The 25,883-nt window shown below is 41.9% G+C and overlaps 1 protein-coding gene across 1 annotated transcript in view; it reads right to left on the reverse strand.

Moving 5' to 3' along the window:
• Nucleotides 1-9,037: 9,037 nt before the first annotated feature.
• shop (shopper) overlaps nt 9,038-25,883 on the reverse strand; it is a 94,009-nt gene continuing 77,163 nt past the window's right edge. Inside the window, exons 9-11 of the mRNA XM_068382076.1 lie at nt 15,837-16,029; nt 13,920-14,120; nt 9,038-12,811 (exon numbers count right to left, since the gene is read on the reverse strand). Coding sequence (XP_068238177.1) covers nt 12,510-12,811; nt 13,920-14,120; nt 15,837-16,029 — 696 coding nt within the window. The 3' untranslated portion in view covers nt 9,038-12,509. The remainder of the gene's footprint in view (nt 12,812-13,919; nt 14,121-15,836; nt 16,030-25,883) is intronic.

Here is a 25,883-nt window from a genome sequence, read left to right on the forward strand (position 1 = left end):
TAGTCTTCCCCTAGAGGGTCTTGCCTAGACCACGCTAACTGCCTAACCTTTACCTTAGGTCTAGGTTCCCATCCTCGCTGGAGGTTTTGAGTAGGATAGACATTCCTACCGTAGGTGACTTCTAATAAACATCCTAACCTAAGCCATAGTGGTTTGTCCCGCCATAACCTTGATCCTTCGAATTTGAAATTCATCTTAGACGCATTTTTTAAGGCTATGTCAGTGGTATTTTTCTATGTTAAGGCATGAAAATGTCAATAGAGTTATTTTAATGAAACCTCATTCGAAAAAAAAGCGATTTCATTTTCATAACTATTTTACATTTCAGTGCAGAATGACAACTGTGTTCACACTTCTTCCCATAATCAATTGAGATTTTATTTCATGAAATGTCCCAAGCTGTGGCGTAATGGAAAATCACCAAATACCCAATAGAATATACGATCTGCAGTCTCATACCTGCAGTGTAGTCTCACACACACACACACACACATACACAAGAAAACTTCACTGTAATAGATACAAGGTATATCTTGAAATCATTTCTGGCCTAAAAAAAATTCAAATGAATTCATCTATGGTGTTAGATCATTACAATTAGGCCTATGCTGTCACAAAATTGTATTCTATACAGATCTAATTTTCTAGACTAAACGTACACCTAAAGCTACTCTCCAAAATTGACCTTGTGTTCTATATTGGAAAACCGATAGACCTACAGTGAAGTATTCATTTCGTAGACTATCTAAATCTAGACTTATTGCTAATGAATTATGACTGAAAATTAGAAATTCCATGGAAATAAACTTAAAATGATAATTGTTTAATAATAAATAGATTGAATAAGTTCTTGCTATGATGATAGATGTGCGTGTACTAGAACATTTGAATCAATCCCATATATAAGAAAATGATAGATAAAATTATTGAACGAAAAGTTGCTTGAATTTGACTCTTGGTCAACAGCAGCCCATAAGCCAGAGGAACCCTCTCACCTATAGCAGTTTTAGCGGGAAATATCTGGCGTCTCATTGGCTGATTCGTCCTCTGCTGTGATTGGTGGGTGTATGTGACGTCATGCAATCGTAGTTTTAACAAGGGTAAAAAATCTATACTTAATGCAAATAAATTTTAGCTGAATAATTACAATATTCATAGAAATAATTAAAAATAATTATTAATTCATTAAAAAAATAAATAAGGAATCTTATTAATGGGTATAAGATAGTTAAATACGTAATATTTAAAGAAATACTTAACTGAGTTTTGGCTACGATGTTAGATGTGCGTGTGTGCGTCTGTCAAACTGTAGTAAGTGAAAAGGCAACTACCAATCACAGTTGAGGAAGTTATAGCCAATCAGAGGGCTGGAATATCCCGCCTAGAGGGAGAGCTCCGGGGACTTATGAGTTGCTGTTCGAAATCCCGTCCAAATATTACGCTATTTCTCTAATTTTTTTACTCATGTTGCAATTAATTGCATTTAAGCTTTTAATCTATTTAATTCAATATAGCAAATAAAGCTGAATTCCATTCACTCCTACATCGGATTCTTTACAAGATGTTTTTATAATCTTTACTAATCGAGTGTGATCACTTAAAGAAAAATGTCTGTTATTGATTGCTGGAACATTTCAATATGTAAAATATATAAGAAATAAAAAAGTAATCTCAGGCTGCTTAATTCGTCAACAGCAAGCAGCCCATAAATTAGCGGAACCCTCTCACCTATCGCAGTTTTAGCGGGAAATATCTGGCCTCTCATTGGCTGATTCATCCTCTGCTGTGATTGGTGGATGTATGTGACGTCATACAACCTCGAATTTTATGAATGAATTTAACTGGGTAGTGGTAAAGTACATATACTCATTGCGAATTAATTATGACTTAGAAATAACAAAATTTATGTGTTCAAACTTAGAATAATTATTAATTTAGTAATAAATAATCCATGAATCTTGTAGAATTGTATAAGGTAAATAAATATGTCATATTCGAAGGATTACTTGACTGTGTTCTGGCTACGATATTAGATGTGCGTGTTTGTATGTTAAGCTGTAGTAAGCAAGGCAACCACCAATCACAGCTGAGGAAGATATAGCCAATCAGAGGACTAGAATATCCCGCCTAGAGAGAGTGAGTGGGGCTTATGTGTTGCTGTTCGAGAAACCTACCCGAATTTCCATAAACTCGTAGTTAAACGCTCTAGCTATGGGGAAACACGTAGCATTTCTTTTTATTTTTAAGCGAATTAGATATATACTTTTTTTCAAAATATATAATATATAATAAATACGATTTTTATACCATATTTTCTTAGAGGGATAGAATGATTACTGAATCATAGTTTCATTAAAAAATACGTCTGTGACGTCATCAAGAGTAGGATGAATTTTATATACTTTTGTCTTTCTGCTTTGTTTATTTTATTTAACTATTATCATATCAAGCTTATATCGTGAAGTAAAACTTCGCAATTTTAATTCGTATTTAGTTATATTTCTTTTGTATAATGTAATTGAACTAAAATGATTATTGTAGGTGTATTAAAATGACTTAAAAACTACACATTTTACAGAAACAAATGTAAAACAATCATTTAGTAAATATAATTCCTTTTAAATACCATGCTGTAAAAAGGAAATAAAAAAAATCTACTTTGAACGAAATATTACGTGTGAATTTGATTCGTTTGCCAATAGCAACACATAAGTCAGAGGAACCCTCTCACCTTATGCGTTTCCTTAGCGGGAAATATCTGGCGTCTCATTGGCTGATTCATCACTACTGTGATTGGTGGATGTAAGTGACGTCATGCAATCTCGTATTTTATGAATGAATTCAACTGAGTAGAAGTAAAATACCCATACTTATTTTAGATAAATTAAGACTTATAAATTATAATCTTTATTGAAACAAACTTAAACTACTATTAATTTATTAATAAAATAGATAATGAACCTTTTTCGAACGCATAAGCTAAATAAATACACAATTTTTTAAGAAATGGTCAACTAGATTGTGGCTACGATGTTAGACGTGTATGTGAATTTGTAAACAAAACCAACAACCAATCACAGCTGAGAAGATTCAGCCAATCAGAGGACTGGAATATCCCGCCGAGCGCGAGTTCCAAGGACTTATGAGTTGCTGTTCAAGAAACCTGCCCAATTTTTTCATGAAATCGCTTTCTAGCGCTCTAGTTATTGAGGACGGAAGTAAAGATTTTCTTTTATTATTAAAGGAATTGGAGATATATTCTAGTCAATATATATAAAGAAAGATTCTTATGAGATATCTTAATAACATTTTATATTTCATCTAATTACCAAATAATTATTTTTATTAGAAAAAAAAATACGTCTTTGTGACGTCATGGGGAGTAGGGTGAACTTGTTTGAGTGAGGTATTGAGTAAATCGTAGCTAATATTCAAATATATTATATACTATTATTATATTAAGACGCAAGAACTGCATGCCTGTAATTTGTATTTTGTTGCATTTCAAGTTTAATGTAATTATTCGAAGGAATAATCTCTCTCTCTCTCTCTCTCTCTCTCTCTCTCTCTCTCTCTCTCTCTCTCTCTCTCTCTGTTTACATTAGGCCTACCATTACCCTGTCTTTACAAGCTTAGTTTATATAGCATTGGAAATTGTCTTTGCTTTGTGATAATCGATTTGAGAAACTTTATCATAAAGAAAAAAAAAAACTGTGTAATTTCAGCTTTATGCTTGCCTATATAGTTACATGCACTATGGTACTATAAAATTTTGCTGCATGTGGGTTATTTTTTCAAAAGAAAACGCTAGCTTGATAGCAGTTGAAAAATTGATGTCTCTCCATTATGACCGAGACCAGACGCAAGTTAGTTATTGTAGTCAGCTTTGTCAATACCTTACTTGGAATTTCTGAGCATAACATTGTTTTATTGAATATCGTTAATTGTGAATAAACAAGTTGTCACTATTATAAAATCGCTAATGTTGCAAAACAATGAATTGCAACAGATTGAAATGGAATCCTGAGTCATCTTTCGCAGTTCACATTAACACCGAAATTGATAACAGCTGTAAAATTAGATTAAAATGGAGCCAGGTGAATCTCCAAGCGAATTTTAGCATAATTGATGGCAGAGTTCTTTCAAGATTGTTGTATTAATGTACCACAGACAAGGCTTAGTTCTTAGGTATTTGAATATATGCCTATTAAGAAAATTCATGATGGTAATTATCGTTGTAAAAAAAGTTATCTATAAAAGGATGAGCTACCAAACAATATTCACTTTCTGGCATATATTGAATGGTCTCTTTACTTATGCAAGATGGCTATATTACATTGCCTAAAGGCAAGCCGCAAAAGAAACTATTGTATCAGATTATTTAACGTGAAATAAAGTAATATAATACCATGAATCATTCTTGATTTTCCTAAGACTAACTTGGACATTTAAATATTTTCTTTACAGTAAAGCAAGACATTTTGTTTTGATTTTGATATTTATGAACATGAAGTTCCAAATATTTGTCTCTTTTTCGTGAAAACACTCTTATCTAGCCTTAAATCGACTGGACTTAAAAAGTTTTTTAATAATGGCTACAGTGAACAACTTAAAGGCGCACTAAACCCCTACAGTGCCTTGATGTAATAGTAACCTAGGTGTACTTGCTTGCCTATCAGAGTACTGCCAAATCACTTCTAACTACAATGTTTCTTAAAATTATCATGCATCAATTAGTAGCACAAAGAAGTCCTTTGGTTTGAATTATGTGTTACAGTTAGATGATGTTTGACAACAAGATGGAAGAACGGAGGTAAAGTAGAGGAATATAAAGCCAACATAGCTCAAGGCTGAAGGAATGCTACAAAGACCCACAAAACCTTTTACTTTGAGCGACAGAGATCTAAAATGCGTAGGCTACATCATGAGCACCCAGTCGTTTGTAAAGGCCAATCTGGGTACTAGGCTACATGTCTTAGGGTAAGACCACACCTAACGCAATTGAAATCGAGGTATAGGCACGAGCCGCACGACTTAGGCCGATGGGTGGAAAAAAGTGAGAAGCGAGACACGGCCACACCTGAAACGCTGGTAAGAAATGGACCTTTATCAAAGGTCGTTGGCCGCTCTATATTGTACTTGATCCCTACAAACTTGTGGGAATTACAGGTATCTTACCAACAACACTGACATTATCACTTACCTTCACAGTGCTAAAAGTATTTTAGACTTTCTAACACAGACTCAACAGTCGAAGCTTTCCTCCTGTGAAAATGGTATCTTATGGTAAATTGTGAGACCATCCACTAAGGTACAATAAATTTAAAATTGCTTGGGAACCTTTTCTTTGCAACCTCCACGCTCTTTGTGCTCAGAGTGGTGTTACCCTTACAGCAATTCCTTGTAAGTAGCTTGGCTTTTACAAGAAACTGGGTATTCGTGATGTACACATTTCAAATTGTTGTAGTTCAAAAAGTTATAAACAGGCAGATTATGAAGTTCATACGTTTGTTCTTGACCTATCTAAGGATAATGCCAAGAATAACAGAATCAAGCAGATTCTTTGATATCTTACTCCTAGATTGCAAAAATAGTGCTTATGGGCACCATAGTGCACTTTGTAAACCCTGGTGTTCCCTAATAGTAGTATCATTGACTTACACTAGTTATATTTGATACTACAGTACTGTATTCTAAAAATATGTAGTTTGGCCACAGGAAGAAATGCTTTTGGCATCAATCCCGTCTCTTATTCGGAGGTCGGATATTGCAGTCTCGTTGGTCACAGTGATGGTGTTCGATCTAAATTATGAGCCATATTGCTCAATGTTCGAGTAGGGAGCCCATTCACTGCTAGGGTATAAATGGGTTTATAGCCTCGCCGTCCCACTTTAAAATTAAATTTAAAAGTGTTTAAGCAACAAGATGGAAGAAAAACTTGGGGAGATAACTAAAATGTGGGTATAAATACCATGAGCCAAAGGGGCAACTCGTATACCTTTCCAACGCCAATGCACAGCGAGGTATACAGACATTATCCTCTACAGGGATGCGACAGTAAGGTTGATGGTAAAATTACTAAAATAAATTAATAGCCTTACTAAATCTTTGGTCTGAGTAATCAAATACAGTACTGTACCTACAGTAGATTATTTTCACCTACACTATTTAGATGTATATATTTTTAAAATTTTCTGAACACCACATGACTTTTTACTTTTTGATAATTGATTACATTGACTTTGTCAACAAATCTATATTCGTGGCTGTATCATTGTAACAAATACTTTAGGAGAAAATAAGGTAACTGCTCTATTGTAATTCCATTTTGATTATTCACAACTCCTCAATTTTGAAAATATGATTGATATTGAGAATATACTCTTGCTGAGAATTTGGCCGAAATCTCCCTGTGTTAAGACTGCGGCAGCAACCGCAAATCTAAACATTAGTTAATATCTTTATCTTGGTCTGGTGAATTAATTTTTCTTTTATCAATGCTGGGTGCAGGGTGCATAGGATATATAAAAAAAAATGCATACATCTTCATGGAAGAGTTCTTGTCTTTCTTTGCAACCATATATGAATACAGCCCACACTATTTTCAAACCTTATAACTTTTAAATTAAGGTTATATTAACATGTGCGGTAAAATATTGAAATCCAGCTATTAAAATAACCCAAACGAGCAACCATTAAGTGATGAAAAATCCAACGGAAACAAAAAAATTATCTTTGTAAAATTCTTATTGATGTGATGGGCTTTAAGTCCCTTTAATATAAGGACCGATGAATAGCTACTGAAAAAAAAAAAAAAAAAAAACATTAAGTGGTTAAGTACTGTACAGCCAAAATCCAAAATTATAAGCCCATGGATCTCAGGTTGTTATTTTTTAGCAACAGTGATTGCATGCTTTAAAGACAAGGTAATGAATGACCTACAGTGCTTAGAAACCGCATCAAAAGAAAAAAGGGGAGAAAAGAATGATCATCTCAAAAGAAATGTTAAAATTAAAATGTTAAATTGACGAGAATAAACTCTAGATCAACGTCATGTTAGATTATCCACTCCCCATTCTCTCTGCACTGACTTCAAAACAGTCTAAACAACCTTGGTAAGGAGGAGGTAAACAGTATTATCATTAGGTTATTGTTATTATTAATAGCTAAGCTACAACCCTACGTTGTTAAAGGAGGATGCTATAAGCCCAACTACACCAATAAGGAAAAATAGTCCAGTGAGGGATGGAAACAAGGAAATAAATAAATATATGAAAAAAGAGCAATAAAAAAAAAAAAATTTAGGAGCAGTGTAGCAACATTCAAATAGATCTTTCATGTATTAACTATAAAAAGACTTATGTCAGCCTGTTCAACATAATAACATTTCCTGCAAGATTAAACTTTGAAATTGCACCCATTTAACTACTGTACCCAATTAGGAGGATCATTCCACAAGTTGGTCCGAGGCTAAAAGGCTATTTGTTCCCGTCACGCAAACTAGGGGAACACCCAGAAATTACATTATGAAGTAAAAGTCAAGAAGTTGAACAGCAAGATGAAAGATAGGAAACTGGAAGAGAGATAAAGAAAAAGGCGAAGGTGAAGGCAACCGAGTAACAATAAAGGCCTTTCCACACAAGGGGCAAAGCGCAGCAGACATACACTGTTACCAATTTTGTTGTATAGTTGACAATCACGTGTGTAGATGACGTCATAAATGAGAAATCAATGAGCAAACCACCGAAGTGCCCATTCTTGAAGCACTGGATGGGCCCCTGATTATAGTCTGACAACTGACTGCACTCTGCCCCGCGTCTGGTCTTAGTCCTACGTTCGCCTGCCTGTGCCCACTGACTACCTTAGCCGTTTGATCTGGTAACACTTTAAAAGCTTGAGAATTACAGGCAAATCACAGTGCCCGCCCTGCATTTGCCCCTCGTGTGGAAGGAACTTTACAGTATGCCAAGTTAGATGAACTGATGATAATAACACAGGTACATATTCAGTCACGTTGGCTTAATAACTAATAGTAAAATTCTTTGCTTCGAAATAGTACAAGAAAAACAACTTTATCAGATACCACAGAGGACATTTAAACATTAATTAGTACAATATATATTTAACAGTTAAATCTAACAGGAATATAAAATTTTACAATCACATCCTCAGATTTTAAATTTCAATAAAGGCAATTACATTAAATAAACTTGCAGTAAGATGTAAAAAAAAAAAAAAAAAAGAAAACCGAGAGAGAAGGAAAAGTTACTATAGTAAATACTATTATAAATATACACTGTAAGTACTTTGCAATATCTTTGAAAAGCTGAATTTTACCATCCTATGCAATCCTTAACTTCACTAAGTCGATAATAATCATACTTCTGATATGCATAGGCTACATTATGAGTAGGAGGCTAGTTTAGTCTAAAGCCTTACAAGCAACTTACTGATGGCATAACATATTTACGTAATTCAGCGTCATAAGTACAAAAGTAACAACCGAGTAAAAGTTTTCCTCTTCGATTTCTTACAGTAACCATCTGTACGTACTATTTTTGGGAGAAAGAATAAAAATATAGGTTAAATTCTATTTTTATAAGGTTTATCTTTCCTCCTCTTGTGTATTTCTACTTTGAAATGCAAGCCAATAGATTCACATGCAGAAAGTTTGCCAAAGGAAGGTACGTTCATAATACATCCTTAGTACCAAAGCAGGTTTGCAAATTTTACTTAGACCAAAGATTAACTAGAAGCTTCAAATAATAAGTGTGTATAACTTAATTACGCTACTGTAATGCATCTTGGGTAGTAAAAGTCTAAAATTGTATATTATTACATATTCAATCGGGTAAAGGCTTTCAAAATTTTTCCAAAGTGCCTCCTTAACTGAAGAAGGAAACTGTGGGTGTTATCAAAAGTATACTAAATTAAAATGGACAATAAAAGAATAAAAATTACTACAGAATCTTATCTCTGCTTATATTTTTCAAGTTTGACTCCTACTTTCTTTGAGTTCTATCAATTTTCTTTTTAGTTTAGTTTATTTTGAGACCACACACGTGATGCACACCACCTTCAGCTGACGAGGCACTTCAGAAGTTGTGCAAACTCCTAACTTTGGAAGAATATACTACTCATAGATTTCACAACAATTAAAAAATACATAGCTGCAACAAAGAAAAAAGTATTACTTTTTTTACAGTGGAAAAATATATGGGATTAAAAAAATAATTATAAAGTAATAATAGAGACTTGTACAAAGGATTAACATTTTCATGAAACTAAAGTCTGGCATCAGCTATTGTGTTAAGATTATAAAAATGCCAACTGAAGCATTAGAGTATATGGTACTATTATACACAAACCTGTGCAAAATCCCTAATAATGCATTGGTTAAATACAGTTTGATTAATGCATAGATTTAAATAATTCGCAATTCACGTTTTCACTTCCGCCTACAACCTGACAAGTCTCAAAAACAGAATTTATCTACTGTATAGCAATTTCCTGAATCCTCACACACTTCAGGTTAACTTCTGGTAATGATGTGCACCCAGATACTAAGTTTCTAACTAAATTTAAGCTTTATTAATGTATTAACACATTAGCAAACCAAAAAATTCCATGAACTTGAATAACGCAAGAAATTGGATCGTTGTTAGTATTTTATTGTGTTCTATTTTGGACATCAGTCTCCAAATGACTTATATTTGGAGAGAGAGAGAGAGAGAGAGAGAGAGAGAGAGAGAGAGAGAGAGAGAGAGAGAGAGAGAGAGAGAGAGAGAGAGAGAAAATTCAACAGTCTCTTGTTGATTTGGCTGTAATATTTGTTAAAGACAGACTGACCCAAAATATTAACTAAAATATATTGTCAATTACCATTTACACAGATTAAGAGTTCAAAGTTCATTTTGTTGTATATGGTGATCTTCAAGCACACTATTACAAATACAATTGCTTATCAAACAAACAAAAAATTCTACTTTCAAAAGGTAGGGCTCCTACATAATAAATGTCAGTCACTAACAATCTTTTTTTTTCATCCTGGTATAATTTTAACTTGAGTCTTTCTACTCTGCATATTTGACGAGATAAGGAAAAGCATAACAGTATATTTTCTAGCCATACTAAGAACATAATTATATACTGAGTAAAGAACATAATATCTCTGTTTTCTATCTAGTAGTTTGAGCATATCCAATGATTTCTATTAAGTACAGTGAAATTTGCACTGTTAAACATTTACAGCCAACGATTCTAGTCTCACACGTGCATTGTTGATGCTCTTTTGATACATTCAAAAGCTTAAGTACATCAATATCACAGGACACAGTTCCTCTACAAGAAAGACTAAAATAAAAATCTGTCTATGTTAATTCTTAATCATATAAAATCCAAATTATGTGGAAAACTTTCAGATGTAAAATGTTGTCGAGATACTACAGATACGGTATCTTTTTTTTCGACTTTCCGCTTAACCAAGACTTGAAATAGTTGCATATTTCTAAATACATTAAAGTTACCTTGATCAGCTCTTTAATAATATTACTATAAAATTACTAGAGATAATATTTTCCTATCAATACCGTTTTCATTCAAATAAAACTTCAAATTAAGACGAACAGCTTAACAAATGCTTTTCATCCCTATAAAAACTCAAATGAATACAAACTTCACAAGCATACGTCAACAAATAAAATGAGATAAGTTTTTCCTCATTACTGCTTTTCATTCAAATGAAATTTCAAATTAATACGAACAGCTTAACATATGCTTTTCATCCCAATATAAACTCAAATGAATACAAACTTCACAAACATACGTCAACAAATAAAATTGGTAAGCGTAACATCAGCCTCAAAGAACGCTAAAATTCCGAAACCCTAAATAAAAGCCTTCCATCAATGGCATTCACTTGCCTTACATTACATCAAATAAAGCTTCCAACAACTCAATTTCAGTGAGAAAATATGAATTACCGACTACTGCAATACTAGAGTGATTAAGTCACTATTGCAAAAATAATAATCAGTTACAATAAGAAAATATTCCTAGCTTTGCTTTAGTAGCATTGAAAAATTAAGCGCTTGGGAAAAGCAATGGAAAATAAGGAAAAAACAAGCTGTAGTTCAGTATAACTCTAGATCAAGTATATATGAGAGAGAGAGAGAGAGAGAGAGAGAGAGAGAGAGAGAGAGAGAGAGAGAGAGAGAGAGAGAGAGAGAGAGAGAGAGAGAGAGAGAGAGAGAAAACACATGTCTAAGTACTGAAAAAATATAAGTACAATACATATGTAAAAAAAATATCAAATTTACCATAAAGGAAGATCATCCTGGCTTATGTCAGATGTTTGGAAACCAGCACTATCTGTATATCATGTTGCTTAATCCAACATACAACAGAGTGATGTTTTCCTCATCTATCATAAGAGAATATTTTGATTTACACAACATTAAGAATTATTTATAATATGCTGCCTTTGTTCTGACACTCCGACATCACTGCAGTGAAGCAAGCAAGCCAAGAGTGGAAATACGAGTACATTACAACCCTGAAAGGAACCTAGTTAATATCAAGAAGGCCACAATTATAATCGTACAAATATCATATGGTAAATGAGCAATACCGCCCCAGCAGGTTATGAAATATCTGGATTCTGGACTTTGTTTAGAAGCTCTATTATGGCTGTTTCACACTATCGGTCTGGTCACGCTCCCGTCTCGGTCTACATACCGGGGAGTTCACACTTTCGGTCCGATCAGTATCTTGGCAAAATCATAAATATAAGGAAAAATCATAATTATATAGGAATATTGTTCAGTGACGCTAGGAAATTTATCTAGGCAGTGAACATTGGCCTGCTATTGTACCGGAGCAAGACTGATGGGAGAGCGGACCGCAGCATGTGAAAGCTACAGTTTAAAATCATGTAACAATATTTGACCGGACCGTGACTGGAGCGAGACCGGACCGATAGTGTAAATCAACCCTTAAAGGGGTAGCTTTACCAAATTACTCAACACTTCAGATATTATAACCATAATATTTCTAACCACAAGATATTATAAATATTATATCGCATTTACATCTCTCTCCTTGCTCCCAATCTCCAATGGCAAAAACTCATATTGCTCTTCATGAATTTTAAATCTTTTGGATTGTTTCATAATAAACCTGTGTAATAAAAATCTTCATAGTAACAGAAATAAAAATCCATATAAAAAATACCACTCACCGGAAACTGATAAAACAAAAATAATCATCTCTCCTTCGATCCCCTTTTTCTAAGAATTGTACTACCATAAAAGTTCAACCTTCAACTCATTAGCACCTACAGTTTCCCCTGTTAACTATTATACAGAGTGACAGATTTCACTAACTACAAGTGACAATTTCATCGCTTACACCATGTTTTACAGACCTTTACTGTACACAATTTTCTTGATAGACTTTCTTCTAAACTATGTGCAAGTACTACTATAACATATTCACTACAGGAATTTCTTCTACCTAGCTAGTTTAACATTGACTCTATGGTATGCATTATTAATTACACCACGCAGGTTCCAAATGTTCTCGAAGTTTTCAGGTTGAGTGTTATATTGCGAGTCTACAGCTTTCACGCACAGCTGAGTTTCAGATATTCCTTCCTTGACAGGAACTTCTGCTTGCCAGAGACTCCAACCCCAGGCGCGGGGATGGCGAGCGGGGTCCGACGTCAGATCCTCGACCGCTTGCCAATTTTTACCGCCGTCAGTTGAGACATCGACGCGTATAACTTTCCTTCCGCCACCACTCCAAGCATAGCCTGGAAAAAGATGGTCAATGAAGAATGGATCCAATGATGACCTCATTACGAACCATTATTCAAACGGACTACGGTACTGAAGTCCGCAACCAAAGCCAACTGTAATTGTAATGATTGTGACAAGATAAATTAACCCTTTTACCCCCAAAGGACGTACTGGTAAGTTTCACAAGACTCATCCCTTTACCCCTATGGACGTACCGGTACGTCCTTGCAAAAAAATGATATTTACATTTTTTTTTAATATTTTTGATAATTTTTCTAGGAACTTCAGGCATTTTCCAAGAGAATGAGACCAACCTGACCTCTCTATGACAAAAATTAAGACTGTTAGAGCAATTTTAAAAAAATATACTGCAAAATGTGCTTGAAAAAAAAAAACCTGGGGGTTAAGGGTTGGAAATTTCCAAATAGCCTGGGGGTAAAAGGGTTAATAGGAAAAAAAAGCCTCTCGCATTATATTACTGGCTTTTCAAAACGAAAAGGAAGTACAATAATATAAAATATGACTGATAACATAAATGTTTGCCCCTATTCAAGTAGTTATTTAAGATTAGCTTTTATTTGCCTCTACCAAGGAGTTTTGGCAAAAGTCAAGTAAGTGTGCTTGTGATAAGCATAAATATGGAAGCACTCCAAATAGGTACACAGACTTATAAAAGCAAAATTAGAGACGCATTCAGTAGAGCATGCCATCATCACGACAAGCAGTCTTAGTTTGCTCTTAACTCCACTACGTACTTGTATGGTCCTTGAATGTATTTTCTTCAAAATCTAATAAAGTAACAAAATATATGCCATTTACTTAATATTACGCTTATTTTCAAAGTACTGCCGTGCACTCGTACTTTGATGTACAGTACTTTATCCAAAAGGTTACAGATTCATCCTCGAGTCATTATCAAAATGACTGCCAAGTTTGGTCAAAATCGGTACAGTAATTTTTGTGTTAAGTTGCTAACAAACAAACAAGTAAATAAACTAAGAAACAGATGAAGGGATTGAATACCTATTTGCAAAATCTCAAATTTTGGCGATTATCACAGACAAAACTTGAGAAGAAACAACTAAATATAAACTAAACATTTCATAAAGACTGAGCACAAACCTCTTAGGGTGACTTTGCCATCGACCACTTTCAGCGTTTCGCCTTCCTCGGGTACACAAATTGCGGAAATAACCGGCAGATCTTGAATTGCCGGTGACTTTGAGAAATCTACGGTATCCCAGTCCACATTTGGAGCAAATCCTTTATAGTCGTTTTGTTGCCAATGCGCATCGGATTCGTGTTTCGACACTACTATCTTACCTGTAGGAGAAAAGCATGAAATTACTAAAAATTATAATTATAAAAAGTTTTGTTGATCATAAAGAAAAGCTGCAAAAGACCTTTGAGTCTATGGTGGTGTACTTGTTTGACTGTCCAAATTGCCAATTAGCTTATACAGTATTGGCTCCATGAAAAAGTATTTTTTTCCTTGCTACCAAGATCACCTCTTCGATGTCTCACAGGAATATAAAATACAGGAGAGGGAATTCCCAGCCCCCTCGTCCTGTTGGCGCTATTCTAATTTTGTAATGCCCCCGCGGCCAAACTCGGCTGAATCACTCGTCACGTTTTGTTTAATGTCAGCTACCCCTCAAAATTGGGCGAAGTGCCTTGGTGAATAGATAGACTGAGATCACAAGAGAATTAGCAGCCAAACTGGCAGAGCCTTGTCCAAACCTTTGTAGTTCAGCATACGAGTTCACCGTGACATGGATTGTAAGTGTTCGTTCTCATTGGATAACTTCTCAATATTATAAAGAGGCTCATATGAGAATGAAATAAGAAAAGCCAAGTCAATCTTTATAAAATCTAAAAAAAAAGCCACAACTTAACCCAGAAATTTCTAGTTACCCGTTGAAAATTGCCTGAATATCCCTTTTCCCATTCTAAATTTGACTTTTTTATATTTACGTACAGCTTACTCTATATTGTTTTACTTTCTTTAACCCAGGAACATGATTATGAACACAGATGTCTGTAACGTTGTTGCTTAATGGTAATGGAAATAAATACAAAAACGTCTGGCATTGTCGTAATTCTCCAGTTCCTTATAATGACTTACAAAGGTACTATTAAATTCCTGACTTATAAGAGAATAAAAAATACACTTTCCATTAAAAATATAAACTTTGTTAAAATCTGACATCACAGCTTCATCAACTCTAATAATAAATAACAGTCTTTAATCAAAAAGATGTTGTAAGAGATTTTTAAAAATCACATCGCAAAGTATTGCATTTAAATATATAAATAATTTCAATCTGCCTCAATCCTTTGATAAATTTCTTATTGTTCAAGTTTCTGCTTCTCTAAGAGTTCTGCATTCTTTATCAACATTACTTGGGTTCTCCTGGGATGAATTATTCATCAAATTATTCTAAAATCTTTCACTTTAGGCACTTACTGCCATAATACTGTATCCATCATTTCTTCTGACAGGTGGATTCTCTACTCATCATAAGCACAAATTATCTAATGTCATTTTGTCGCATCCTTCTCAATAATCAATACAGTGAAAAAGAGAGAGGAGGCTGGACAGCACAATGGATAAAAGCTGTTAAGATTTTGAGGAAAAATCTATATTGAAACTGAGGTCCTTGTATTGCCTACAGCAAGAGTAACACAGAATCCACTGGCATGTAGAAATTTGTGTAAAAATGAGCAATCACTCACCCAAAGACATAACTCTTAAGCCTGTGGATAACTCTATAATTAACAGGTAAGAGATGAGTGGCATGCCCCACAAAAATAAACAGAGTAAGATGTGGGGGGTCAATTATTGTGAGAAGAGACTGCACACTACCTTCTGGATGCCACACAATGACTGCCTGATGCCATCACATGCAAGCTTGGTGCTAAGCAAATAAAAATGTGATCAATAGAAGCCACACATGTGAACTACCCCAGTTTGTTCCACCTCTTACTAAAATTACAGAAATTCTTCATAAATAGACAAAACCAAAAATGGAAACTTACCAAGCCATTTGACATTTCTAGCCCCAACAACTCCCGGAACAATCACTCGCACAGGAAATCCATGGTCCCTGGGGATGGGCTCTCCGTTCATCTCGTACGCAAGGATAACATCTCCGCGAGGATCTAAAGCCTTTTCAATCTGTATGCTGGAACCGTATGGCATACTTGCAGGATCAGTATCAAGGCCCTCAAACTGCAAAAATTTCCAAGGTAAAAATTTCAGATTTCATCCTAGTGACAGGCTAGATATAATTATACTTATTCAATACAAAATAATATTGAAATACTAAATTCAATGAGAACTTTATGGCTAAGGTCATCATCATCATCATCATTTCAGCCTTCAAAAGTCCTTTGTTGGATGTAGGCCTTCCCTAGGATTCTCCACAGACTTCTATCGCAAGCTATTCTGTGCCACTGTTGCTTATGTTGGTCTAAGTCATTTATGCTAAATCTGACATGGAAGGATAGAAAAACAGCTAAATGGATACGTCAAAAAACTAAAGTAATGGATATCCTTGAAACCATTAGCAAGCTCAAATGGAACTGGGCAGGGCACATTGCATGGATGACAGACAACTGATGGACATCACGAACAACCTTCTGGACACCCCGAGGATACACAAGAAACCGAGGAAGAAATAAAAAACCCGCTGGCGAGATGGCTAAGGTAAGAGGCTCTTACTCTTCATTATGAATAGTACTATAAAAGAAACCAATTAAGATAAAATTCCAAACACAATGACAAATTCGAAGATAATTTGTATTTTTCCTAACCATACAAACCTTAGCTATTTACAAAGGGTATTACTTTTAGCGCAGCTGAAATGACGAGCCAATAGTTTTTAACGAGGGTTAATTACCCCAGCGCTAGTTAGCGGGGGGTGGGGAAGGGTAGCTTGCTACCCCTCCCCCCTCCACACACCGGTGACTTGCTTCACTTCACTTAGAGGTAGGACTTGACTTGGGGGTCAGGGATGGCGGGCACATGTGTGTAAATAGCTAAGGTTTATATGGTTAGGAAAAATACAAATTATCTTCGAATTTGTCATTTGTTCCGTAACCGAAATACAAACCACGCTATTTACAAAGGGTGACTTACCCCTTAGGAAGGGTGGAAAGTCCCCAGCCTTACTGACTTTGGCTTGCCCGGGGGCTCGATCCCTCAGTGAGCAGCACTAGAGAGAGGGAGCCCCTGTACCTCACAGGTTCCTAGCATCGCTAGGAACGAGTGGCCTACATAAGTAGTGTGAGGAGGAGAGTGTGACTCGTCCTATGAAGTTGACCTTGAGACCTTCAGATAGGAATTCTAGGATAGGACGTTCCCCATACCACCTCGTCAGGGTATGGGAGACGCAACAGTATTAACCTTAATACTAGGAGCACAAAGAAGCATGGGTTACCTGCAGAGGTCGAGGTCAGCTATGCGAGGACCAGGATGCTGCTTCCCCAAGAGAGGGGAGAATGAAGAAAGAAGTAAGGGTCAGACATACTCTTTCATTCACACAGACTAAGACCGGGTAACAACGCCCTCAACCTACTGCTACTTGTCCAAAAAGGAGCCTGAAGTTAGACCAGCTGTTGTGCAGCCACCACAGGGCCGATAGAAAACGTATCGAGGCTCCTGTGGGTCACGTCTTGCAGGTAGTGGGCTGTGAAGGTCGTTTGACGCTTCCAGACCCCAGCTTGAAGTACCTGCGTCACAGAGAAGTTTCTCTTGAAGGCCAGGGATGTAGCAATACCCCTGACATCGTGGGCCCGAGGGCGACGTGACGGAGGAGGGTCAGGATTCAGGGCATGGTGGATAACCCTTCGAATCCAAGCAGAGATGGTGTTCCTGGTGACCCTCCTCTTTGTCCTGCCTGTGCTCACAAACAAAGCTCGCACATGAGGACGGACTGCAGCCGTTCTCTTCAAGTAGTACCTCAGACACCTCACTGGGCATAGTAGCAGCTGGTCTGGGTCGTTTGTTACAGAACGGAAACTCGCGATCCTGAAAGTCGAACCGAGGATCCAGCACTCCAGGATTCTGAGTCTTGGCCACAAACTCAGGGACGAACCTGAACGTTACCTCCCCCCATCCCCTTGAATGGGCGATGTCGTACAAGAGACCATGAAGTTCACTAACTCGCTTGGCCGAGGCCAAGGCGAGTAGGAAAGCCGTCTTCCAAGACAGGTGGCGATCGGAGGCCTGGCGTAATGGCTCGAAGGGAGGTCTCTTGAGAGACCTGAGGACTCGAACCACGTTCCAAGGAGGGGTTCTCACTTCCGACTGGGGGCAGGTAAGCTCATAGCTACGTATGAGTAAAGAGAGTTCTAGCGATGAAGAAATATCCATGCCCTTCAATCTGAAGGCCAAGCTTAAGGCTGAGCGATAGCCTTTCACTGCCGAGACAGAAAGGCGCATTTCTTCTCGCAGATACACAAGGAAGTCCGCTATTGCTGGAATAGTGGCATCGAGTGGAGAGATACCCCTTCCACGACACCAACCACAAGACTCTCCAAATCGCTTGGTAGACTCCCTCAGAGGACCTTCGCAGGTGCCGAAACATTCTCTCCGCAACCTGTTGCGAAAAGCCTTTCTCCGCGAGGAGACGCTGGATAGTCTCCAGGCGTGAAGCCGAAGCGAGGCTATGGCCCTGTGAGGGACACCGGAGCGGGGTTGTCTGAGAAGCTCGTGTCGTGGAGGAAGCTCCCTTGGGAGTTCCGTCAGGAGTTGCAGAAGGTCCGGAAACCATTCCGCGTGATGCCATAGCGGAGCTACTAGAGTCATGGAACAGTTGACCGATAGTCTGGTCCTTTTGAGCACCCTTCTCATCAAACAGAATGGTGGGAAGGCGTACACGTCGATGTTGTCCCACCGTTACTGGAAAGCATCTTGCCAGAGTGCCTTGGGGTCCGGGACTGGTGAGCAGTACAGGGGCAGCTTGAAGTTCAAGGCTGTCGCGAACAAGTCCACCGTCGGGGAACCCCACAGTCAGGACTTTGTTGGCTATCTGAGGATCCAAAGACCACTCTGTACTCACTATCTGCGAAGCCCTGCTCAGACTGTCGGCGAGCACATTCCTCTTGCCAGGAATGAAGCGAGCTGATAGTGTTATCGAGTGGGTTTCGGTCCACCTCAGAGTCTCTACTGCAAGATGGGATAGCTGTTGCGAAAAAGTGCCTCCCTGCTTGTTGATATAAGCCACTACCGTGGTGTTGTCGCTCATCACCACTACGGAGTGACCCGCCAGGAACCGTTGGAACTGTTGAAGGGCCAGAAAGATGGCCTTCAATTCTAGCAGGTTGATGTGTAGGCACTTTTCTGATTCTGACCAAAGGCCTGAGGCCCTCTGGTTCAGAACGTGCGCCCCCCACCCTTCTTTTGACGCGTACGAAAACAGAGTCAATTCCGGGGGGAGGACGAGAAGACTCACTCCCTTTCGCAGGTTCTCGTCGGCCAGCCACCACCGCAAGTCCGTCTGTTCCAGAGACCCCACTGGGATTAGAATGTCCGGGGAATCGGATCCTTCATTCCACCGGGACTTGAGCCGCCATTGAAGGGATCTCATCCTGAGGCGGCTGTTTGGAACCAGACGGGCCAGGGAGGATAGGTGGCCTAAGAGACACAACCACGATTGGGCGGGGAGTTCTTTTCGCCTGAGGAAAGGTTCCGCCACCCTCCTCAGCCTTGCTATCCGGTCGTCTGATGGAAAGGCTTTGTGGAGATTGGTGTCTATCAGCATGCCTAGATAAACCAGTCGTTGGGACGGCTGCAGAGAGGACTTCTCGAGGTTTACCACGATCCCCAGATCCTGGCAAAGATCTAGAAGCCTGTCTCGGTGCCGAAGAAGGGTCGACTCCGAGTCTGCTAGGATCAGCCAATCGTCTAGGTAACGAAGGAGACGAATGCCGTTCCTGTGCACCCAAGTCGAAATCAGGGTGAACACTCTGGTGAACACCTGAGGAGCTGTGGAGAGACCGAAACACAGTACCTTGAACTGGTAGATCTTGTTGTCTAGGCAGAATCTCAGGTACTTCCTGGAAGATGGATGGATTGGGATCTGGAAGTACGCATCCTTTAGATCCAGTGTACACATGAAGTCTTGTGGTCTCACCGCAAGTCTGACCGTGTCTGCTGTCTCCATGCTGAACCGGGTTTGTTTGACAAACCTGTTCAGAGCCGAGAGATCGATGACGGGTCTCCAGCCTCCAGTAGCCTTCTTTACAAGAAAGAGTCGACTGAAGAAGCCTGGAGAGCCGTCCACGACCTCCTGGAGAGCACTTTTCTCGAACATGGTCTCGACTTCGGCCTAAAGGGCCAGCCCCTTTGCCGATCCCATGGCATAGGAGCTCAACGACACTGGATTCGCTGTCAGGGGAGGTTGAGATGACGTGAACGGGACGCGATAACCTTGGCCGATCACTGAGACCGTCCAAGCATCGGCCCCGTGATGTTGCCACCTGCGGACGCAACGCTGAAGGCATCCCCCCACAGGTGGACACGCAGGGGGACTGCCACCCCTAGGGCTTGCGGCCGCGGCCGCCACCCCTAGAAGTCTTGCCTCCCCTGGAGGACTTACCGCCCCTCTTGACCTTGGCTGGAAAGGGCTGGGGCTTAGACACCACTTTCTTAGCTGCCGGTGCCTGTTTGGGAGCCTTACGAGGCTGTTGCTGCTGTTGTGGCGGGGCTGGAGGCTTATAGGGCCGAGTTGTAAGGGCCCTATGGAGGAGGGAGTCCGTGCTGGATTTCCTCCACCTCTCAGCCGTTCGCTCCAAGTCTTGAGGCTCAAACAGGCTCTCCCCCAGGAGGGAGGCATGTCGGAGCCTACACACATCTACGGCGGGGACCTTCGGATGGAATCTCTCGGACACAGCATCGCGACGCTTCAACACCGAGTTGGCCCACAGGGTGGTAACCTGGTGCGCCAAAAACTCGATGGAGTGGGTGCCCGAGAGCAAGAAGGTCTCTAGGGCCTTCCTATTGGTCTCCTTGGACAAGTCCTCCGATCGCAATAGGATGCCCAGAGATCCTAACCAGAAGTCCAGCCACGAAGTGGCCTGCATGGCACACTTAGCGACCTTCTCGTGGTTAAGGATCTCTGCCGCCGAGAACGACACCTGCCGGGCAGAGAGTTTCTCCAAGGGAACTCCCTTCGCCAGCTCCTCCACAGAGTGATGGAGAGGAAGAGCGAGGTTGTGCTCACCCAGGATCTCGAAATACCTCCTCTGCTGAAGGCGAGGAGGAGGGATGAGTTTGTTCCCGGCAGTGGAACGACTGGAGGAGGCAAGAAGTGCGAGCTGAGCATTGGCCCTAGCTCTGGCACTCTTCAGCCCCCAAGACCAGGACAGAGCTGCACTGGTCTTAGGGGCCTTCCGAACGTCAAACACTTCATCCAGAATCGTGTCTTTGCCTTCACGGGGGAGGATGACTGGATCCGTAAGACTGTTAAGTTGCCTTATCAGGCTTAGGACCTGCCAGAAGGCATGTTCGGACTCTTGCTGTTCTCCTCCCTGCGGGCTGGCAGCTAAGTCTCCTGCCCCAGGAATCTCTTCCTGGGGTGATACGTGGACATTCCCCTGGGTAGTCGTGGGTTCCTGACGAATCCTTGCAGAGGATTTAGGGATGGTCTTGGAATCCTTGGGTTTCCTCCTGGGAGGGATACAGGATCCCAACAACGAGGTTCGAGGGGCCCCTTCCTCACGAGACGATTCTCCTGCCTGAAGCGAAGTCTCCCCCCCTGGTGCCGAGGGGAAGACTACCGCCCCACTGGACTCACCTGAGGACGGAAAGGCCTCGTCCATGGGAGAAGGAGAGAGTACTCGTGCAGGAGAGGGGACCCTCAAGACCGACCTCTTGGGAACCAACTTCGCCCTGGGGGAAGTCACCACGAAGTCCACTCCTCTCTTTCTCTTCAGCGTAGGAGAGACAGCCGCTGGTTTGTTACCCTGGCCGGCGAGTGCTGGTTTCATAACCCTCACTAACGCCCGTGCCAGCGGAACAAACCAAGTCTGCTGCTCCAAGGACACAGAGTCCGAAATCCTCGCTAAGGTGAAAGGGATCGGGCGATCCTTTGGAGTGGACACGACGGTACCTGCCTGAAAAGAAGGTGGGGAAGAATGCTGTACTGACCTGTCTTCGTCCTGCAGTACCAACCTGTGCTTGGATGGAGGTGATCCCGAGTGCCGTCTAGGAGCACGCGTCCCTGCTGCTACCACCGGCTGTGGATTTCGCCGCGAACTATGGTCGCGCGAGGGCGAACGGTCGCGCAAAAGCGAATGGTCGCGCGGGCGCACAGGCGAGCGGTCGCACGGGCGCGCGGGCGAGCGGTTGCGCGGGTGCGCAGGCGAGCGATCGCGCGGGCGAGTGGGCGTGAGGGTGGGCAGGTAAATGAACACGTGTCCGAGGCGACGAACGCAAGCGATCGTGCTGCCGCGTAGGTGAAGAAGATCGCTGGCGATGTAGATCCACAGGCGATCGATGACGAGCTGTGGTATGTCGATGCACTGATGTGCGATGGTGAGCAGCATGCGCAGGTGAATGACCGCGTGCTGGTAAGCGATGGCGAGCAGCATGTGTAGGTGAATGATCGCGTGATAGGGTGCGATGGTGATCAGCATCCGCAAGAGGGCGATCGTTCAGGGTTGTGCGATGAGGAGCAGCATGCGTAAGCGGGCGATCGTGCAGGGTTGTGCGATGAGGAGCAGCATTCGTAAGCGGGCGATCGTGCAAGGTTGTGCGATGGCGAGCAGCATGCGCAGGTGAATAATAGCGTGAAAGGGTGCGATGGTGATCAGCATCCGCAGGAGGGCGATCGTTCAGGGTTGTGCGATGAGCAGCAGCATGCGTAAGCGGGCGATCGTGCAGGGTTGTGCGATGAGGAGCAGCATGCGTAAGCGGGCGATCGTGCAGGGTTGTGCGATGGCGAGCAGCATGCGCAGGTGAATGATCGCGTGAAAGGGTGCGATGGTGATCAGCATCCGCAGGAGGGCGATCGTTCAGGGTTGTGCGATGAGGAGCAGCATTCGTAAGCGGGCGATCGTGCAGGGTTGTGCGATGGCGAACAGCATGCGCAGGTGAATGATCGCGTGAAAGGGTGCGATGGTGATCAGCATCCGCAGGAGGGCGATCGTTCAGGGTTGTGCGATGAGGAGCAGCATGCGTAAGCGGGCGATCGTGCAGGGTTGTGCGATGGCGAGCAGCATGCGCAGGTGAATGATCGCGTGAAAGGGTGCGATGGTGATCAGCATCCGCAGAAGGGCGATCGTTCAGGGTTGTGCGATGAGGAGCAGCATGCGTAAGCGGGCGATCCTGCAGGGTTGTGCAATGGCGAGCAGCATGCGCAGGTGAATGATCGCGTGAAAGGGTGCGATGGTGATCAGCATCCGCAGGAGGGCGATCGTTCAGGGTTATGCGATGAGGAGCAGCATGCGTAAGCGAGCGATCATGCAGGGTCGTGCGATGGCGAACAGCATGTGTAGGTGATCGCTGGCGAGCTGGTGATCGCTGGCGAGCTGGTGATCGCTGGCAAGCAGAAGGTCGACGCGTGTCCTGTGAGAGGACAGGTGGTGTGGCGCGTTCACGAGCAGGAACGGGAAGATCGCTGGCGCGTTGGCGAACATGTGTTTCTGACACACGCGCAGCACGATGTTGCGTAGCCACAGGACCAGGTGGATGGTGAGCAGGGAGTTCAGCAGGAACTGAAGGGTGGTCAGAGACCGCAGGGCGATGGTCCTCAAATGAGCGCTGACGCTCGGAAGAGAGCTGACGAGCAGGAGAGCGCTGGCGAGGGGGGCGAACATCAGGAGAGAGCCGACGAGCAGGTGAGTCTTGGCGAGCAGGAGATCGTCGACGAGCAGGAGATCGCTGGCGAGCAGGAGATCGCTGGCGAGCAGGAGATCGCTGGCGAGCAGGAGAGCGCTTGTGCGCTAGCCCTGCACGCGTAAGGGAAGAATCCCTTAGCCCCGAAGGGACCGTTGCCCGTCGGGTGACGAGTTCTCCAGAAGGCGAAGATCCGGCAGGAGATGGTGAGCGGTCTGCAGAGAGGTTCAAGGAGGGCGGAGCAGTCGGTTGAGGCTGACGAGGAGAGTCCCCCCCCGAGGGCGAAGACCCAAAAAGGCGCCTCTTAGTCCCCCTGTAAGGGGAAGGGAGGCCCTTGTGGCGTAGAGGGCGGTGAGCCTTACGGCGGAGGCGGCCTCGGGGGAGATCGTCGGGACCATCGGTCCTCCGAAGGGGAGTCTCCGTCAAAACACTTCCCTCAGAAGGAAGCTGGGCAGCAGTCGAGACCGAAGGACTCACTTCCCCCTTCGAAGGATGCACGGAAGGAGGAGGAGAGCCTTGAGCACCATCACCAGCAACAGCACCTGCGGCGGAAGGCCCACCCACGTCGGAGGCCTCTGTCACCACGACGTCGACAATAGACAGAGGGTCTACCTCCGCTACCACCGGCGACTGTTTAACAGCGGCCCCCAACGAGACAAGGTCAATAAGAGCGACCCTGGAGGGCAAGCCCTTAAGCCCCAGGGACGACCAAATCTGTAAAAGATCATCACTGGATAAGGCATTATTATCAATAACCTCCCCCGGAGGAGGAGGGGGAACCGCCTCGCTATGGGAGGCGACACCCTCTCCCCCCACCGAAGGTAGGGAAACAGAACAAGGGTCTGCGCTCCCACTCAGACGACTCTCCTTAGGAGGCGGACGAGGGGGAGCTTCGGAGGAGGTTTGGGCGGCGGAAGAAGAGTCCCGAGAACCTTCCTCCTTCAAGGCTAACCCCGGAGGAGAACGGTCTCTCTTGGACTTCTTCTTACGCCGACGGCCAAACCTCTCCCACTGGGAGGCAGACCACTCCCTGCATTCACGGCACATGTTATCCTGGTCGCACCGTCGGCCCCGACATTGAGGGCAGAGGGTGTGAGGATCCGTAATCACGTCCGACATGAAAGTCCCACAAGGACGGCCGGCAACTCCAGGGCATGTACGCATAGTAAATAAAAGAAAATAACTGAAGGTCAACTTCCAACCAATCACACAAGCTGAAAAGAAAAAGCAGAAAATTAAAGGCTGTCACGAAGGCGATGAACAGACACGTCTGATCACCGCCGAGCCAAAAGTGAAGTGAAGCAAGTCACCGGTGTGTGGAGGGGGGAGGGGTAGCAAGCTACCCTTCCCCACCCCCCGCTAACTAGCGCGGGGGTAATTAACCCTCGTTAAAAACTATTGGCTCGTCATTTCAGCTGCGCTAAAAGTAATACCCTTTGTAAATAGCGTGGTTTGTATTTCGGTTACGGAACAAATTAAGTTTAAAAACTATGTACAAGACTGAAAAAACACCAAAACAGTTTTTTTTAGGAAATGATAATAGACTTTCCTCTCAAATGTAGCACCTTGTCTCATCTTTCAAATTGCAATTCCTTTTGTATACTATAGCTGTGTACCAGTAAAACAATACTAAAGCAACGAAAACCCATTCAATGCAAATTTCACCTAGGCCCAATTAAGTACTTAAGGTCAATTTCTTTTATCGAGGCAGATTTGCACCAACTCGCAACGGTGCCCTTTTAGCTCGGAAAAGGTTTCCTGATCGCTGATTGGTTAGAATTATCTTGTCCAACCAATCAGCGATCCGGAAACTTTTCCAAGCTAAAAGGGCACCGCTGCGAGTCGGTGCAAATCTGCATCGCTAAAAGAAATTGACTACAGTTCCCTGAATAACAGACTTTGCCCTTTTGATGATTCGTAATTGTTCAGTTGATTCATAGGAACTTTTAATGTTCATTTAATCCTTATTGGACATACGGCAGTAAGATTTTGTTTGTACAGCTGATGACACTACTCTCATGTGTCCAGATGGTTAGAAACTTGCATAGTATGAAAAATTATGCTACCTGCTTGACTGTGTATACTTGATTAGAAGTATTAGGTAAAATTAAAAGTTAATTTTGAATCTATACATATGGGAAGTTAAATCAGGTTTACCATTTTTATTTGGGCCAATTATGAGAGGGAATTGAACAACACAAAGTGCATCTATCAATACAGTATTATTAGCATAAAAAAGCTCT

Source organism: Palaemon carinicauda, chromosome 10, assembly GCF_036898095.1.
Source record: "Palaemon carinicauda isolate YSFRI2023 chromosome 10, ASM3689809v2, whole genome shotgun sequence".
NCBI classification, from domain to species: Eukaryota; Metazoa; Arthropoda; class Malacostraca; order Decapoda; family Palaemonidae; genus Palaemon; species Palaemon carinicauda.